This window comes from Centruroides vittatus, unplaced genomic scaffold (genome assembly GCF_030686945.1).
Source record: "Centruroides vittatus isolate TY-2023 unplaced genomic scaffold, ASM3068694v2 scaffold_386, whole genome shotgun sequence".
Classification (NCBI taxonomy): Eukaryota; Metazoa; Arthropoda; class Arachnida; order Scorpiones; family Buthidae; genus Centruroides; species Centruroides vittatus.
The window spans coordinates 8,426,143-8,446,214 of NW_027122706.1; the positions used below are offsets into that span (position 1 = coordinate 8,426,143).

General features: G+C 31.9%; 1 protein-coding gene across 6 annotated transcripts in view; it reads left to right on the top strand.

Annotated features, from left to right (window-relative positions):
* The window catches only part of LOC136988851 (intermembrane lipid transfer protein VPS13A-like), a 368,680-nt gene that overhangs the window by 84,464 nt on the left and 264,144 nt on the right, over positions 1–20,072 (top strand). For all 6 annotated transcript variants that reach the window (XM_067286838.1, XM_067286837.1, XM_067286842.1 and 3 more), the window contains 3 exons: positions 3,581–3,623; positions 12,026–12,220; positions 17,655–17,713. In XM_067286838.1, the coding sequence (XP_067142939.1) occupies positions 3,581–3,623; positions 12,026–12,220; positions 17,655–17,713 (297 nt within the window). The remainder of the gene's footprint in view (positions 1–3,580; positions 3,624–12,025; positions 12,221–17,654; positions 17,714–20,072) is intronic.

Consider the following 20,072-nt stretch of genomic DNA (forward strand, 5'->3'; position numbering starts at 1 on the left):
CCAAAGTTATCCAACAAGTACGCTCACCATCGTTAGCATTAACCATGGAAAAATTTGAAATATACAAATCAGGGACAACAGGTAGATGTTTGAACTATAAAGATGCAACGAATTTGCCAACTGCGTGGAAATTCATGATTGACAAACACCCCATTTAATCAAGCATACAGCATATCCTCATCCCGTATAAAAATATAGATATATATTATGTTAGTTTACGTCCCTTAAATTATTATTTAGCGGATCAATATGTTTATTTAATCAATTTTATTAATGTTTTTATTATTGTTTATATTTTATATTTTACATGGAATGTTCCAACGGTTTTTTTAAAAATTTTGAAATATCGTGCGCATATATATTCGAACCTGCATGAGATAACATTCCAGAAGTAAGAAATTGCTTGAAGATGACCTGTGGAACAGGTGGAAAACGTTTGCATAATTAAATTAATAATTTCTCAGAGGTATAAGGTGTCTGAGTAGTAATGATATTTAATATTTATGAGGTATAACAAATTGGATGGAAAAAATGGAAGTTATTTGCACAATATGCAATAAGTATCATTTAATATTAACTGAAGTTATCAAACTATTTTGTAAGATTAGAAACATTTGCAGTAAATATTTGCAACAAATAAATATTGATATTTAATATTTATATAAGAAATATCAAATTGATTCAAAATATTTAACTTTATATTAGAAAGAAATTTTTTAATCCATGTTATCAGATAAGAGTTTTTATTTTGTTTAATTTCTTACTGTACAATTAAATACAATTACTTATAGTATTTTTATATTGTTTCCTTGAAATTTATAACTTTTACATCAGGTTCCTATTCATGAAAACAAACCATATACATTATGCATCCATTAATTATATAACTTTGTACAAACAACATACTTTATATGACATTTGAAAAAATCCAATTTTTAATAGTATTACATCTAAAAGATTGTAAATGGAATGTAAAAAGTCTGGATACAATACAACTAATTTTCTTATATTATAATAATTATATTATATATGAAAATTGAATATTTACATATTGCCATATAGAAAATTTATTATATCTGATCAATTTATATATGATTATATCTGAAAATCTGAAAATATATCAGATATTCATGGCATCATTACCACAGGATAGTTTTTAATTTGTTTTTTGCATATTTTCACAGAGGCATAGCCTCAAGTAAAAGGTGATCTCTGTGGTTAAAGACTGTTTTTTGTTTCTGGTAAATATGAGTTATGGCTTAATAAAGGCAATTTCTGTTTCTTTAATACACATTTTAATATGTAAATACCATTGACAAATTTAATCAAACTATTATTATTTGGTGGAATCATTTTTTTTTTTTTTAATTATGAACTTTGCCATAGTATGTTAAAAACATCAAGCCTATAATAAAGAGAAGGCATTGATCTTGGTGATTTTTAAATTTTTATAAGACATTTTATATGTTAATTAAACTTTTAGTGGAATGTTTAATTAACATCCCCTCACAGTTTTCTTTTATTGAAAATGATTTTCAAAGATATCTCCATTTTCCTAAATGTGTAAGTCAGTTCTATATTGGAAATATTTCAGTTTTTAGTAACATGTACACACTATGTTTGTATTAACTGTTCAGATTTTTCTGATTATATCTTCTCTAGTTGTTGGTTCCTGTTCATAAACAACATTCTTTAAATAGCCCTCAAATAAAAGTCAGGTGAAGTCAAGTTTGGCAATAATATGGGCTATTGTACCAGTCCATGACATTTTTTCCTTTCTTTCTGATAACTTTGCAGTTATCCACAGATGTACTGTACAGTACATACACAGGCAGTATGGTGCAATGTAAAAGTTCAAATACTCATAACATCTGATAAGTGCATCTTTCACAAAAAATGTTTTACATAAAAGTTTTCTTGACTTTTTATGTAGAATCAAATGCATCAAGAAATGAGGGTTCTCATTTAAGAAAATGAAGTTGACCCCATTTTTAGCATGCTCCACTATAGTAGTGAAGTGCTTATGTTAGGACTTTTGTGTGTCTGTCAGACACGTGCATGCGCATGCTTCGTTCAATCCATTTATTGTGCATTTCCATGCGCATGTGCAGAAGGGAACTGACATTTTTGTTTATGGTCACTATAAGCTATAGTAAAAACTATTCGGTTCCTCTGGAATCTATAAACCACATCCCTTACTGTATATTCAGTGAAAAATTCTTCCGAACAACTTCTCGATTCCAATAATTTATTAAATTTATTTTAAACAAAATTAATATTTGATTTGCTTTTGTGGAGCATGCTATCAGATTGGCTTGACCAAGCTTGTTTACAATTGTAGTGCTAGCAATGATAAAACCAATAATGCCATCTTATGGACTTCTTGAAGTTTAGCATCTTTGGTTTAATGAATTTTTTTATAGGATATGTATTTTTCAAGTTATTCCAGTAGCTTGATTAAAATGAATCACCTTATATATCTAATATTTTAAATAAACAGAATATTTTTCTTCATTGTCAAGTTATGTAACTATTATAATTTCTGTGCACCTAATTTATTATAAAATTAATTTCTTCCAATTGGTTTATCATCATTCTTAATAATTACATAAAAAAGTGTTTTTTTTACATAATTAATATTGAAAATCTCTTTCTTTTGTTCTCTGGAATTTCTTTAAATTGTTTGGTTTAAATTAAATCATAAAAAATTTTCTTAACGTTTTTTAAGTTCAAAAATATCTGACATTAATTTATGAAATCTTGAAACTTATTCTCCTATTTAGAGATGAATTTTCATTATTTTCAGTTTTTTTTTATTGAATTCTGCTGTGTTTTCAATTATCTTTTTTTGATTTCAAATTGAATAAAGTATATAGCTTTAGAAATTAAAACAAAGTTTTGTTTGCATTATAAATTTATATTGATTATAACTATACTAGTATAATGATAGTGAGGCATATTTAAACATATTTTAAAAAAGGATAATTGGGATAGATATTTCTTGAAATATCTGCTCCAAGATTCATTCAGATAGATGTCTTGAAATGACTTTTTCATGTATTTCTTAAATCAATTTATCACATATGTTGTATATATTCAATATTTTCAAATAAATGTGTTTGAAATGTGGTTTTTTTTTCTTTTTTCTTCTTTTATATATACAGTTAAAACAGTAAATTCATTTCTACACTTGTCAAAATTTTTCAAAATGGATTTTGTATTTTATTCTGTTGAAAATTTGGATTAATCAATAGCAATGATTATATAAAAGAATAATTTTAAAAGTATTTGTTTCTGAATTAGAATTGTTCTCAAAGAACAATTCAAAAACAAGATGTCAGAAATTTAGACTGTATAATTTATATATTTGTTTTAAAAGAATATAAACTAAAAATTATAATTTATTAAGGTAATCAAATCATTAATTCTATTGTATGATTTAATTTATACTTCATTAAAGCTCCATTACATTTATACAGAATTATTCTATAAATTAAAGTGAAATTCTGATTTCTCAAATATTGAAAGTTTGATTAATTTTATTTCCATAATAAATTGAATTTTTAACTTTATTTTCAAGTATGAACTTGATTTACCAATTGAAGTCAAAGTTGGAAGTGTAGGTAAGTACAATTTTTGCAAATTTGAAAAAGTAAAATTTTTGTTTGAACTAATACATAACTGTAAAAAATTATTCAGATATTTTCAACTAGATATTTTTCTACTTGAAAATAAAATATAATTATTTTAATGTTTTTAATTAAACAAATTAATGGAATTCTTCATATAATGGCATAACATTTACAATTTATTATTTTATTTAAATTTCACTAATTTTATTGAAATTAACACAAATTAGAGTTCAATTAGTAATTGTTGCTAGTGGTAATCAATGGTAAAAATTGGATTTCTACGTCATCACAACTGGTGGATACTTGAGTAAGCTCCAATCACTTCACTGACATCTTTGAATGGAAAGTGGTATCACTTGTATTCCTATACCATGTTCTTAACTTTCACCACATAAATGCTGTTGTCACCATCGTTTTAAGTTTCTTTTCATTACTGCTACACTATACTACAGTTCTGTTGAATGAATAACTCAGGAAAAGTTTATAGTTTCTTGGTATCATAAATTTAATTTCACGGATAACACAGAAGTCCAATAACATTAATATGTATGATGATAAGAAGTGATTGACAACTTAACCACATTAGTTTTCTCTAACAGATTAAGATTATTGTTTGGCTTTATACAACCTGCCCTTTTTTCTCCGCTATTTCTATTTTCAGCCAGTCTTTAACTTTGATGCCTGCAGTCAAAATTTGTGGTTTGAAAGAATATTTAAACCAATTCTTTGTTTTCATTTTAAAATATTTTGGACTTAATTAATTGTTTCAGAATATTGAAGGCAGTACATTGTGTTTTTGTAAGATTGGTTATGGACGACAGCATCTGCTATTTACAGGAAAATATAATAGATATTCTATATGAAAATGTCCTGGGGATTGTAAAAATGTGTAAAATAGAAGTGTCCACTATTTGTGAGTGTCTGTTAATGGATGTTTCATTGTATAACTATACTAGACCAAACAGGAATTATTAATTACACTAATATTTTACAAATTTCAATAAAAACAATATTGAATTGAAATAAACATTAAAGATAAAGATACATTTATAATACAATATAAACCTTTCTTATTATTTACTTTTAATTTTAAATATCTGTTAGTTTAATTGAGAATACAGACACAATAAGTAACTTTAATTAAACTGCAGTTTTAAAAGAGTATTGGCTGAATTAAAGAAGCCAGGCTTATGAATTTTTAAATGAGTATCTAATGGTTTTATCATAAGTAATATACAGAAAGCAGAATATAGGTGACCTGTGTTTCCTTGGTAACCAAGCATATTCAGATTATCTATGGAGTATTGACCATTTGTATAGGCTGTCCATGAAGTATTGACACACAGTACAGGTCAACTTACATATAAGTTTTAACCTAACCCAAAATTATAAAAATGCAAATGTTAATGAAATTCCTGTTAACAATAAGAAAGTAAGGTTTACATAGAAAATAGAAAAAGATTGTTTGAAACTAAGTTTAATGAAGCTTTACTTTGATCGCCACAAAAAATAAAATTTTGGCTACATTGTCTTAGGAAGTCTTAAATAAAATGCAGAAGTTGATTGATGAAAGATATCTGTAACCCAGAATCAAGAATTTGAATACTGGACTATTGGGATTTAATAAAATATTTTAGCTGGGACATAAGTACAAACTTTAAAAAATTCACAAAAGGGATTCTTCTTGGACTAAATATATAAGTGTATAAGTATTTTTTAAAGTTTGTACTTATGTCCTGGCTAAAATATTTTATTAAATATTTTCATTAAATGTATAATTTTTAAAGTGTGCAAGCCACTGCCACATGGAACTTTTTAACATTTTACATATTGAGGCAGAGAATATTAGCCTCTAAAGAAAGGTCATCTCCACCTGTGAAATTGTTATTCCTGTAGGTATTTGAAGGGACAACAAGGAAAAGGACACTTATACAGTTAGTCCAAGAAGAATTAGAAGAATCCCTTTTGTGAATTTTTTAAAGTTAGGATTATCAGGACTTTACAATTATTGTTTTGTAAACCTACATCATCATCAGACAAAATATATCTTTATTGGAACCCTGAATATGGACAGTAACTGAATTTTATAGCCAATTGACTCCTATCTCTTGTTAAAGGTATCTACTAATAATCAAGATTTCTTCATTTGTATATTAGCTTTCTGTCTTTCATGATTTTGTTAAATTGGTTAGCTTAGATTTTAGAGCATTGTTTTCATTTTAGTTAACTTTCATAATTCTTAACAACCAGTGGCGTGCCGTGACATTTGATGATAGGGAAGCTGTGTTTCTGTAAGAAGCCGACTTACAGGGGCAATCAATTAATTGCGCGTCAGGGCCCGTTCGTATTCGTTTGTTCGATAAGCCAGTAAAAACCGTATACTTCTTTAAATGTATTTTTAATAGATTATCTGACGTACTTAATAAATAAGAAAGTTCAATATAATTACCTCCGTTATTAGATTCAATAAATTCCCTATGCCCCTAAATGCCAATTCTTGCTTTGAGAAAAAACCTATAACATCTATTAATTTAGATATATCTATTAATTGTAATTATCTTGTTATAATTTTCTATATTTATTTTATATTGTCTACCAATGTTAAATTCTATTCTATTTTGATTTCCAAATTGCTTCACTTCTACGAAAGAATCGTCATTCGTCATAAATTTTATCGTCAAAATGTCGAAATTTTTTGTTGACGTATTTATATTTAATTTAGGCATTGGTCTTTCTCTTTTAATAATGTTTTCTTTTTCATTATATGGTCTTGAGCCAAAACTTTTTTAAAATAAATTTTTGAATCACTAGCCACGATATAAGGGCTAAAATTAAAATTATCAGAAAAACTTACTTGGTAAAACAAAATGTGTGATGAATATACATACCTAGTACAAAAAATTCTTCAATTGTATGAATATACTTTTAAAGAAACTTATAATTAAATATAACTTTGTGAAGAAACGTACATAAAAATAACAAAATATTCTTTACTTTTTAAATCTTAAAACAATCCACTTAGTGAAATACTGTAGCTCCCTACGAGTGGCTAATGAATGGAATCAGAGACGGTCCAGGTAGGTGGTGTCCGTGCCAAATCCCGAGGGTGCCGATACCGGTCAATGTCAAATGCCTCTTTTGTCGCATCACTAGTATATATCAAAGGACGCGACGGGGTTGTTGTAGATTTTAAACGTTTCTCATCATAGCTGTAAAAATCTAAATATGTTAAACTTAACAGATTGTCCGTCGTTCGTTTTCTAACTAATTCGTTTTAGGATCGAGTGTTCACGGAAATTTCCAAAATTTACAACTTTTCGGTTACTCTCATTGAACTGGAGAAATTTCTGTCTTTATTACATCTAATATTACGAAGAGATCAGACCCCACTGTACTCGGCAAGAGATTGGTTCGGTTAAGCTTCTGTTTAAGTAAAATTTCGGCTCTTTCATTGGGGTTTTATTTATGTTTCTAATTCCCTAATCACTTAATTATTTAACTACTTCTTAAATAGAAATAAGTCGAAATCGGTTACTTTGTACTCGAATATCTGTAGTCTTGGGAAAGAAGTGGAAAGAAATTTTTATGACAACCGATACATAAATCGTAAATTTAAGGAAAATAAATTCTAGAGCTTTTTCTGTACCATTGTACGTCTCATTCATTAAATTTGGTTGTAAATGATGCAACCAAAGTAACAGTTAATTTTTTATCACTGTACTAGAATTGTACACGTTTTTTTCTGCATCCCCTTACAGATGGGACATACTAAATCATAATATCACCGGTTTAACATTGAAATCCGTAAGTAATATAAGATGGGAGAGCAGAATAAACACGGAATAAATGTATCAAATATTTTAATTGATTTTTTTAAAACTCCTGTCAACTATACAGAACTATCATAAAAACATGCCAGTAAATTCCTATCGGTTGGGTTAAGTTATAAATCTAGTCTAGGGTGAGCAACCTTTTTTATAACATGGGCCAGAATAAATTTTACGTTTTTTTTCCGCGGGCCGTAGTAGTTAATTGACGCTTTCTTGTGACTCGTAATTTTTTTAGTCTGCAAATATGAAATAAATAAATAAAAAGTTAATTACTACATTTATTTCTCTTATCGTTTTCGAAAATTACAAAGATTATTAGATTATACAAAGATAATAGATTATTAAATTGGAAAAATAACTAATTAATAGTTATTTTTCCAATTTAATAATCTATTAAAGATCTCGTGGGCCGGATAGAAACTTTTCGCCAGCCATAACTGGCCCGTGGGCCGGGGGTTGTCCGCCGTTGATCTAGTCTGCTCATGATTCACATAATCGGGCGAGGGTGGCCGAATATCTAGCAGGCGGCTAACAGCCCACAACCGCTCTGGGATATAAAGTCGCGTACTCTTTACGCGTGTGTTGCTTCTACCAGCTAAACCGTGACGTTGGTGCTCTGTAAAGCGCATGCGCCAATGCCTATAATCTGGCTGCTTGGAAGTTGACAGGCATTGTGGCTAACAGCCCACAATCGCTCCGGGATATAAAGTAGGACTCTATGCGTGTGTCGCTTCTACCAGCTAAACCGGGTGAGGTTGGTGCTCTGTAAACTGCATGTGACAATGCCTATATAATCTGGCTGATTGGAAACTGACCTGGTTTCAACACTCCTTCTGCTACCGAATTATTCGAATATACAATAGCAATCTTATCGTTTTTTTCACATGTAGTATAGAAATTTGTAAAAGATACATAATGCAGTTATAATAAAATATTAATTTTAATTAATGCAAAATACGTTAAAATATGAAAATTTATATTTTATAAAATACAAGGGAAGGTCATTGGAAGGTGGAATTGGCGCTTCCATCGCTTCCAATGACGGCACGCCACTGTTAACAACTATTTATTCAAATTAAAATTTACAGGTAATTTGATCCATACTGGCAGATACTCCTTGGACAATTTTGATGTGTTTAGCTATCATAGAAATAAAGATATTTGGCAATTTTTATTTTAGTTTTTCTATGTACTGATGCTGAAATTAGCAAGTTGCTTCAAAAAACATTTTTAAGATAAATAAAATTGACTTCATTAAATCAGCTTGTATTCTTTTTGAAGTTACATTGATGTAATTAGAAAATAATATTAATTATATTAGAAAAGATTTAAAATATTTTTATGAAAACTAAAATTTTACCATCTTCTTTTATTTAACATTATGAACAGATAACAATAAATATATAACAGTAAAAAAATATAAAATATAACACACATAAGTAAATTCAAATAAGAAAAGTAAGAAACAAAGTATAAAAAATAAATAACAAAAATAAAAATACTTTACTTAATACTATTATGTCACTGGAGAAACTATCATCTTACATAAAACATCCAAATTCCAGCAGTAATATGAAATATTAACACTAAAGAACTAAAAATAAAAGTAAAACATAAATATTCAGATCATACAATAGAACAAATATGTGTAAATAATAAAGTAATCAAGAATATTTGTTGAAAGTTCAAAAACTTTCAGATTAATATTGCCTTTCTTAAATATTGATTTTTCTTTGTCATTTGCAAAGTTACAGTATTACAATTCAAGTTATCTTTAATTCCTAACCAGTTGCAATGGTCAAGATCATTGTTTTTAATTCTCTAGTTTATGTTTCTCGAAAGATGGTCTGCAAAGTATATTTCTTCTACAAAGACTAAAAGAAAAATTATGTACTTTTTCATTAATTTTAACTACTGTATTTTATGGTATATAAAATGCACCCTTATTTCAGCATGGAATATTTAGGGAAAAAGTACTTAGTGTATTTAAATCCATCTTGTTGCTTTGAACTGAAAATTTTTAAACTGTATTCTGGTTAAAAAAAGTAAAATTAGAATGCATACTTTTATTTATCAAGAAAAAATGAGTTTAAAAGAGGTAATTTACAATTTACCATTAAAATATTCAATTTGAATACATACAAAAGCTGCTTTGATATTCTTTCTTCCTCGGAAAACCTTGACTATCCAGTGTTGGGTGTTTATACAACTGCTAACGTTTTCAACCCCGTCGGGGTCTTCTTCAGGCACAGCACAAAGGTAGTTTCAACTGCCAGTGAATGGAACCAAGAAACCGAAGCGAATTCTATTCCAATTTTTAAAATCACGGAATTGGAAGATAAGATGGAACATTATGCTCGAGCTTGGATGTTATTAACGCATGCGTACTATTACGTTCGCCGATCTTTGAATGTAGAACGAATTAATGCAATATTAATTTATTTGTGGGTGCGCACTTCCCTCATAGCAATATTTCCAGGCTTGCAAGATGTTGATTGCATCCTTGTAGTTGATGCATGTGTTGTGCAAACCCGCTTTATATATCTCTAGGGTCTCAAGCATTCTGAGTTGGTCCATGTGTTGCGACATTCTGATTATACGAGCATTTTGGAGGTCGGCAGTGATTCTCTGCTGTGTGGCATACGTTGCCAGTGTGGTAGATAGTTTATTGTTGGCAATGTCGTACCTGTGCTCTCGGAGGCGCTGATGGAGGGAGCGTTTGGTCGAACCCACATAGACCAGACTTCTATTAAATCTGTCATCCCACAGGGGAACCTCATATATGCCCGGTGCGTATTTCATGTCCAAATTGTCCTTCCCATTTCGAAGTAAGCTGTATACTGACTGCGGCCTCCTGTAAGCTATTTTACTTCGGGTGCTGGATGCTATTTCTCTGTATATCGCATCTAAACAGTGGTTGTACTCAACTATTTTCCTTGCACTATTATCAACGGATCTTACCCCGGCTTGTAGGTTGTTACGAGTATTTCCCCGTGTGTACTTGCGTGCTATGTTGTGCACTATGTTCCTATCATAACCGTGTTGCGATGCCACTTCCTGGATACGGCTAAGCTCGGCCACTGTGTCTTCATATTTCGAGTTGTGCGTGAACGCGCGCTTAATTAGTGCCCTAAAAGCCGCTATCTTATACGAATATGGATCCTCAGAGAAAGCTGGGATGAACAGAGGTACATGGCATTTTTTGTAAAATACCTTATGCGTGGTCTTATTGTCCCTTATTTGAATGTCCAAGTCGAGGAAATGCGCGGAGATGTTGCTTTTTTGTTCCAATTTAACGCTTAGCCCATACCCATTGCTGTTCATTGTGTTGATAAAGCTATTGATGTCTGGTTCTGCCTTCCATATGATAAGGATGTCATCTACATACCTCTTGTAGAGGAGGATGTTGGAAAGGAATGAAGGGATGATTTGTTGTTCAAGTTTCCTAATCACTAGCTCGCATAAGTCACCCGATAGTGGGCTGCCCATTGGGACACCTCGTTTTTGTACGTATGTTTTGTTATTGAACTGGAAAAAGAATGAGTAACAGAGGATGTGTGCCAATTCTAGGATCTGCTTGCGATGTGGATAGGCGTGGGGTCGGGCTAGTAATACATCCCTGATCTCGCAAAAACACGGCTGTATTTTAATGGACGGGAAGAGTGACACAAAATCAAGAACGGTGATACAAGCCGATTCGGTAGTGGTGAGAAGCCTCAAGGACTCCACCAGTTCGATCGGGTTCCTGATAGCCCAAGGGTACGCCTTCATTTGGTCACACACAAGTTTGTGTATGGCAGATTCCAAAGCCCTGGTGGGGGATCTGCCATACACATGCCCTGCATTTGATATAGCAAATAGTGATTATATTATGTTTAATTAACTAACAACATTTTTATTCAAGAGTTGGGTTGGTAGAGGCTACCTGTAGTCTACTAAAGGCCATTTGGGGAATTCGTTAGCCTATGAGAGATCATAGTTTTGCATATATGATGCAGAGTGATTTTTTTTAACATTTTTTTAATGAAAAAGTTATGTCTTATATTCCATAAAATACAGTAATTAATAGTTTGAGACACTTGTTTTTAAACAACATTTAGAAATTAGCATGGATTTGATTTGATAAGTTTATTTGATTTTATTTTACAAATAAATTGTTTAATAAGACATTTCTGTATGCTGTTTCTTTATATAAAGTAGATACTAGCTCAGCCAATAATTAGTCTAATTCACAAAAATTTCTTTATAATTGAAAATTTTAAGTCTAACAGTGAGAAAATTTTTCAAAAATATTTATCAGTTACTGCATAGATTTCTGACATTTAATATAGTTGATTTATGGTTTTTTTGTAATATCTTGAATAAATATCTGAAATTCTTTTTTTGAATCATGTTAAATTTCAGGATTTTATTAATTTATATCCAATGATTGACTTAATAGTTTTTAAACTTTTATCATGGATAGTTTTTGAAAAATACAAATTTATATTATTTAGTGTATACAAAATCTTATTTGGACATAAAGTTGACTTTTTCTAATTGAAATTTTTTCATTTTTTAAAGGGAAAATATCAATTGACATACCATGGATGACTTTATATTCAGATCCAGTATTAGTGCACATTGAAGATATTTTCATTTTATGTGGACCTGTAACAGATAGAGAATATGATCCAGAAAGGGAAAAACGTTTATTACGCGCACAGAAAAAAAAACGTTTGGAAGAAGTTCAAGATTTTTCAAGCATTGAAGAATTAGGTAAATTTATATAGTAATGATTTTGAATTTATATAATTTGTACTTAAGCATTATCCATTTTATTTGGTATTGAACAGTAGACTCTTAAGTGATTGTAAGAGAAGCTTAAGATACAAATATAAACATCCAAACCTGATAGTTAAGGTTTGGCAGTCATTTGGTTTTAATATAAATATCAAGTTTAGATGTTTATATTTGTATTTATTTTTATATATGTGTGTGTATATATATACACTATGTCAAGGTAAATGCAATTGCCTGCTGTGTACCATGTTGGGAGTTATAAGCTGTAGGTACTGAGTTGTCTCCAGCCAGTTCCATAAGTAATTGAGTATGGTTATGTCTAAATTAATAAGTTTTGGAAGCAAGAATCAGATGAAGGTCCAGGTAGTGTAACTGGTAGCATGACCACATGGTAAGCAGGACTTGTGAGTTTGAGTCCCACTTTGGGCTGATTCTTTTCCTCCAGAACCTTCTAAATTAATTATTAAAATATTAATTTAATTATAATTATTAAATTTAGCAAGATATGGCACCTAACACATGTGAGAGCCTGGACTTGACAAAAAAAAATTTTATTTAAAAAAAATATTTTCAAAAGAAAAAAAAATCATAAAGGATATGATTATAACTTTTCCCACGGACTTACTTCCTTGTTTAAGGTGACACATTCGATGTGTCATTGGGAACTAATGAAAAATTGTCATTGGACTGTAGAACTAAATAGTACCAAAAATGGGCAAGAGCAGTTAGGGGAGAACCCCCAGAATAAAAGAACAGGTTCAATGATGTGACAGAGAGTTTGCTGTCATCGATAGTTCTGTGAACTGGTGTTTGCACCCGATCCCTTTTGAATACTGCTCAGGCTGTTACCCATCCTCTGCCCTTCTCAAGACATTAAAAGACTTCCATTGTTTTTGATTCATCGAAGCTTCTTTCGAACCACCTTGCGGACCAGGAGTATATTGATAAGCCAATTCCGAAAGGGAACAACTACTACTAACTAAGGTATTTACTGACGTGCCAACGATTGTAAACTTTCTCTTGTGGTCAGGGACCTGCGATATTAATGACAAGAGTTACCCTTTCTTCTATAATTGTTTCATAAAATTAGTGCCAGCTAAGCATCTTAACCAACTTCTGTATATTATTGATATGTAAATAAACAGTAAATATATAATCTCTCTATGCACCGGAACTTGTAATAATAAAATAAACCCTTCTAACCTTTTTCCCGGTGTCGTTCTATTTTTAGAATCGTTCTATTTACAGACTCGCAAACGTTTTCACAGCCCCTCCTGGGCTCTTCTTCAGGCTTCGTCGAATAGGCCGTTAAGATTCGAATAAATATTCAATTAGAATTTTTTGGAATATTAGCACGTGCAGCAGCTGGATATTTGTACTGCGCATGCTCGATGCTCCTCCCTTTAAACGCTGTTTTCTAGCACAACCTGCCATGCGCTCGATAGGATCATTTCCTCCTTATGATTAACGCAGGTACTACGTAATCCAGCCTTAAATATCTCCATGGCTTCTAGCCATTTCAATTGCTGTGGGTTATAGCTGGGTATAATGATTTTTGCCGCATGCAGGTCTGCCGTTATCTCCTCTTCCGACGCGTACGTCGCCAGGGCCGTAGTGTATCTACCGTGGTGTATGTCTGACTCGTGCTCCTTTAACCTCACTTTTAACGCACGTTTCGTGGAACCAATGTATGTTAATTGTCTATCGCACCTGTGATCTTCTAGTGGTATTATATATACTCCCGGAAGCCTTTCGGGGTTTGGTGGGTCTTTGCCGTTGCTTAATATTCTGAAGAGAGTCTGACATCTTCTGTACACGATGTTAATTCCTTGTCGGTTGGCCACGGTTTTGTAAATGGATTTCAGCACTGGATTGTATGTGATAGATATCCTTTCATTTTCTTCCTGTCTGATATTCAAAGGTTGTGCTGTCTGATTATTTTCCTTTTGGGACTTCTCATGTCTTCTAGACAACTTTTCAATGAGAGCTTTGCTGTATCCATGGCTTATAGCAATATTTTGGATATGATTGAGCTCCGTTTCGAGCGCTTTTTTTGTAGAGGAGTGCGTATGAGCCCTTTTCACTAATGCTCGGAAGTCAGCTATTTTGGATGTACTATAAAGAAGTACTATAGATGGATGGCGGCTTTTAAAATAAGAAAATCCAAAGAAACGAAAGAGGTTTATCACTTCTAAGAACAATTAAGGCGAATCATAAGATGGATAAAATGCAACAACATCACTATGGCTAGAGCCAACAAGGATAAACTGTTAGTAGTGATGAAGCGGGATACGTATGAAAAAGGCTTAGAAGAATACATTAGCATGACTCGATGTACGGAAGTGCAAGGGGTTTATATAGATAAATTACAATCGCGGGTCAAACGTTTTGCGAACACAAGCCTGGCCAAGAGAATGAAAATGGGAAATATAATAGTTGATGCTCCAGAGATACCGTGGTTATTTGCATTCGCAAAAACACACAAAAAAGCACAGCAACTCAGACCAGTGGTGGACAAGACTAAGGCCCCCACACGTATTCTAGAATCTTTTACTCATAAATTGCTCATCCCGCACCTGGAAGGATACCAATTCAATATAAACAACCCAGCAGAACTTGTAGAAAAATTGAAGAAGATAGCAAAACCAGCTTGTGCTACAGTCTTAGACTTCAGATCGTTGTTTCCGTCGATAGAACTACCACCTTGTTTTTGCGAACTAAGGGACTTTCTGTTTTCGATAGTTGAGGACAATACAATGCACCAACATATTCTCGAACTAGCCCATTTGTTATGCTATGGCTCTCTTTTCCAATTTAAAGGGATCACGTACATGCAAGGCAAAGGAGTCCCGATGGGCAGCCCGCTCTCGGGTGATTTGTGCGAAATGGTAATTAGGAGATTGGAAAACAATATCCTACCGCGATTCTTGCCCAGCATCTTGTTGTACAAACGTTACATTGATGACATTATTATATTTTGGAAAGTAGAACCGAACATAAAATTATTCCTCGAAGCCATAAACAGTAATCCGTACGGGCTAACATTAGAGGTGGAGCAGCACGACTCATCGAGGGTGCACTTCTTGGATATTGATATCAACTTTGAAGGAGCTAATATACTTACATCAGTATACCGAAAGCCTAGCACGTTCCACACATATATTCCTAGAAATTCATATGATCCGTTTCAATACAAAATAGCTGCCTTCTGAGCATTAGTGAGAAGGGCTCATACGCACTCCTCTACAAAAAAAGCGCTCGAAACGGAGCTCAATCATATCCAAAATATTGCTATAAGCCATGGATACAGCAAAGCTCTCATTGAAAAGTTGTCTAGAAGACATGAGAAGTCCCAAAAGGAAAATAATCAGACAGCACAACCATTGAATATCAGACAGGAAGAAAATGAAAGGATATCTATCACATACAATCCAGTGCTGAAATCCATTTACAAAACCGTGGCCAACCGACAAGGAATTAACATCGTGTACAGAAGATGTCAGACTCTCTTCAGAATATTAAGCAACGGCAAAGACCCACCAAACCCCGAAAGGCTTCCGGGAGTATATATGATACCACTAGAAGATCACAGGTGCGATAGACAATTAACATACATTGGTTCCACGAAACGTGCGTTAAAAGTGAGGTTAAAGGAGCACGAGTCAGACATACACCACGGTAGATACACTACGGCCCTGGCGACGTACGCGTCGGAAGAGGAGATAACGGCGGACCTGCATGCGGCAAAAATCATTATACCCAGCTATAACCCACAGCAATTGAAATGGCTAGAAGCCATGGAGATATTTAAGGCTGGATTACGTAGTACCTGCGTTAATCATAAGGAGGAAATGATCCTATCGAGCGCATGGCAGGTTGTGCTAGAAAACAGCGTTTAAAGGGAGGAGCATCGAGCATGCGCAGTACAAATATCCAGCTGCTGCACGTGCTAATATTCCAAAAAATTCTAATTGAATATTTATTCGAATCTTAACGGCCTATTCGACGAAGCCTGAAGAAGAGCCCAGGAGGGGCTGTGAAAACGTTTGCGAGTCTGTAAATAGAACGATTCTAAAAATAGAACGACACCGGGAAAAAGGTTAGAAGGGTTTATTTTTTTATTTTAGTAAATAAACAGGTATTATTAATTGTTAAATTCGTAGTGGAATGCACTCACTTCTTCTGATTGTCTCTCAGGCCATCTCCATCCTGGGTCCGAGCACCTACAAATGCAACCGCTCATCCAAAAACGAAATTAGTGACCATCATGGTTTCTGTGTCTGTCCTTAAAGACAGTGGTGCCAGACTGACAACTTTGTCATCACAAACAAGGTGTTGATCCTTTGGTCCCATGGTGCCAAAGCAATAGGGGGTGCTTCGCGTATAGTCACACATGTCACTAGTGACTTTAAGTAAATATATGTGTATATTAAGAATGAATATTTAAAATTGAAATCTTTATTTGATTGAGTGCAAAATTTTATTTGTTCTAAATTATCACATTTGTGATATTTTATAATAATATGTACAAATTATAGTCTGCATTGAAAGTATAATGAATGTATATACAGTCAAACCTCAATTTTTGAATGTAATTCACTCCTTAAAGTTGTTCTAAGACTGAAACAAATTTTCCCATAAGAAACAATATAAAATGGATTAATTTGTTTCTTCCCCCAAAATAAAACTTTTTTCTTTTATATCTGTATTTCATGTATGAAAATGCCTACAAATGTAATGTTATATTATTATATATAATATAATATTATATTAATAAATTTTTGTTATTTAATTTGACTTAAGCACCTTTAAACACACATTCTTGAATGCCATTTATATTACGTGAATGCCAATTAATGCAGTTTTTATTAATTAATTTGAATTAAATTTAACTATGACACATACCGAAAAATGGAAGTGGTATCTTTACCACATTTGCATTGAAATCTAATTTAAATAGCAACATTATTAATGATTTGTGTTGTGACATGTAATGATGTGAGGTGATCTTGGTGCCACTAACTTCTGAATTGGTAGTCCTGTTGTTGATTGTAATGTGTGTGATAGTAACATGGGAAGTATAGAGAGTTGACTATCTGTCTCCCTAATCTGTGGTTGGCTCTTGCTGAGTAGTTCATTTGGCAATCAAGTTATTGTATGGCATCCAGGACAAATATGAGTTTGAAATTCTGTTCTTAAACTGAAAAGTGAGTCATTTGGAAACTGAGGTTTCACTGTATTTAATTAATAAATTATTTTAATATAATTTAATTAATAAATTATTTTAATATAATATATTAACATTTTATATTTAATATATTTATTGCAATTTGTCAATGAAACTTTTTTAATTTTGAAAATATAAACTGTTTTGTTTATCTATCTAATATTATAAATATTATTTACATAGAGAGTAAACCTCGTGGATTTTTTGAGAATCTAGCTGCTACATTAATCAATAACATACAGGTAAGTTAAGTTTGTTATTATTTAGTCATATTTTAACAAATAAGATTATTTGGATAATCATAAACCAGCAAAATGTTCAATTTATTGAAGACACCAACCAATGCCAAATTATCGGGCTAGATACGGCTATAGCAATATTAATAATTTTAAGAATTCAAATAATAAATTTTTTGAGTTTTTTATTGTTGAATTTTTTTACAGAACTAAAATGTCAGTAAAGCTTTTTTTAGTTCAATATTACTTTCATTTCATTGTCAGGCATTGATACTTTCAATGCCATATATTGATGTACCCATCTCAAAGACTGGTACAAAATGCAATTTATGGACAAAATACATAGGTTTTTTTTTTCAAATTCTGATGGTCCATAAAAAAAAGACAAGTGCAAATAACAAAATAATTTTATTACCAAAAGTTAGGTACAAACATGGTTACTTTTCAACATAATCATCATGAAGATTGAGGCATTTGTCATATCTGTGGATGAACTTTTCCATCCCCTTGTTGTAGAATGTTGTTGCCAATGACTTGAGATGGCCTTAACAAAGTTGTTTTGAAGTTTGTCATTAGTCTTCTGCCCTCCTTGCACTTTTTTCTCTTCAGGAAAGAGGTGGAAGTCACTCAGTGCTAAATTGGGCATATTCGCTGGGTGTTTAATGGTGGTGAAGACTCATCTCTTTCCTGAACTGAAACGTGGCTAGCAGGGCAGAGGTTTGAGACTAACGATGATCTTCAAAACAACGTTGTTAAGGCCTTCTCAATTCACTGGTGGCAGCATTCTATGACAATGGGATGAAAAAGCTCGTCCACAGATATGACAAATTCCTCAATCTTCATGGTGATTGTGTCGAAAAGTAACCATGCCTGTACCTAACTTTTGGTAATAAATTCATTTTGTTATTTACACTTGTCTTTGTTTTGTGGAACATTGGAGCTTGAAAAAACTGCCCTCGTACATATATTTAAAATTACCTGATTTTCTGGGTAAATTTGCATTTGTAATGCTACAAAAGAACCATAGGTAAATAGTATTGTGATGTTCATTATGAGACATACTGGATCCCGCAAGCAGGGTGATACAATAAATGACCTTGGATAACAAATTTTAGCACAAAATATTTTATTTATTCACAACGAACTGGTTCTTTTTACAAGATCCCAACTTTACAATCTTATCCTAGTCAAGATACACAGACGTTGAACGTTTTATAATCAAACCAACAAAAAAAAACTTCCTAGCACATGACAATTGAACGTGGGATGATCTAACTTATTCTAACTTAAAAACTAAACTTACAACTATCTTATAACTAAAGGAAATGAAAAAAAAAGACGGAAATTAATTAAGGATAAAGGATAGAGAGGAAGACTAGAAAATACCCGGTATTTTTTCTGAATCGATGAATCTTGGGGTAAGACACCTTCTCTGATTCTTTTCTCCTTTTATATTAATATTCTTTTGATTTCTCTCTCCGTAGACTTTCTTATCTTTCACTGGTCTCAATATTCTACTTAGATGTCGCAGTTCTCCACTTCTTTTTCGGATCCCTCAACACCTTGTAGTCTCTTGTATTCTTTTTCTTTCTTTCTTTTACTCATTCTTGAGCACTGCCTTCCTTGTGCCTCTTCTTTGGGATCTCACCACCCGAAAGACCCTTCTCCGGCCGTTTTATCTCCGGGCTTAACCCCCTCTTTTGTTTTTCACATGTTCTAGGAATTGGTAATCTTACCCCCACGGGAGAAGGATTAAGAAAGATCGTTCTAGAAAGAATTTTAGAACAAAGAAACAGGAAAGACTTAAAACTAATAAATAAAAGTACAAAAATATACAACAAAAATACTGTGGCCGATGGCCACAGTATTTTTGAATAAACTAATTTTGCACTAAATAAAGTTCATAAACTTTTATAGAGCTGTAGCTTTAAAGTATGTCATTAGTGCATTTACCTTAGTTTTCATGTAATTGGTTCAGATAATTATAAGTAATCCTTGAACACTTTAATCTTGTAAATACAATTAAGTGATATTTCACACTATTTTTGTGGGTGAATGAATCGTTCTTCATTCAATGGTTTACGTATCATAAAGATGATACCACATTAACAATTCTTATATACATGAAGAAACGAGCATTTCTGAGTAGGTAATTTAAACTGATATCAGTATCCTAACAAAATTTATGCTATTCTTCATTGAAATTATCATTTAATGATACCACACTTTTTAGAAGTCTAAACAGTTTTAATACAATGATATTTTTTCTGATTTTTTTCTTAAATTAACCAAACGTATCAAAACCACTTTAAATTTAAAAAGTTTTAGTATTTTTGGTTAATTTAAGAATATTAATTATTGTTAA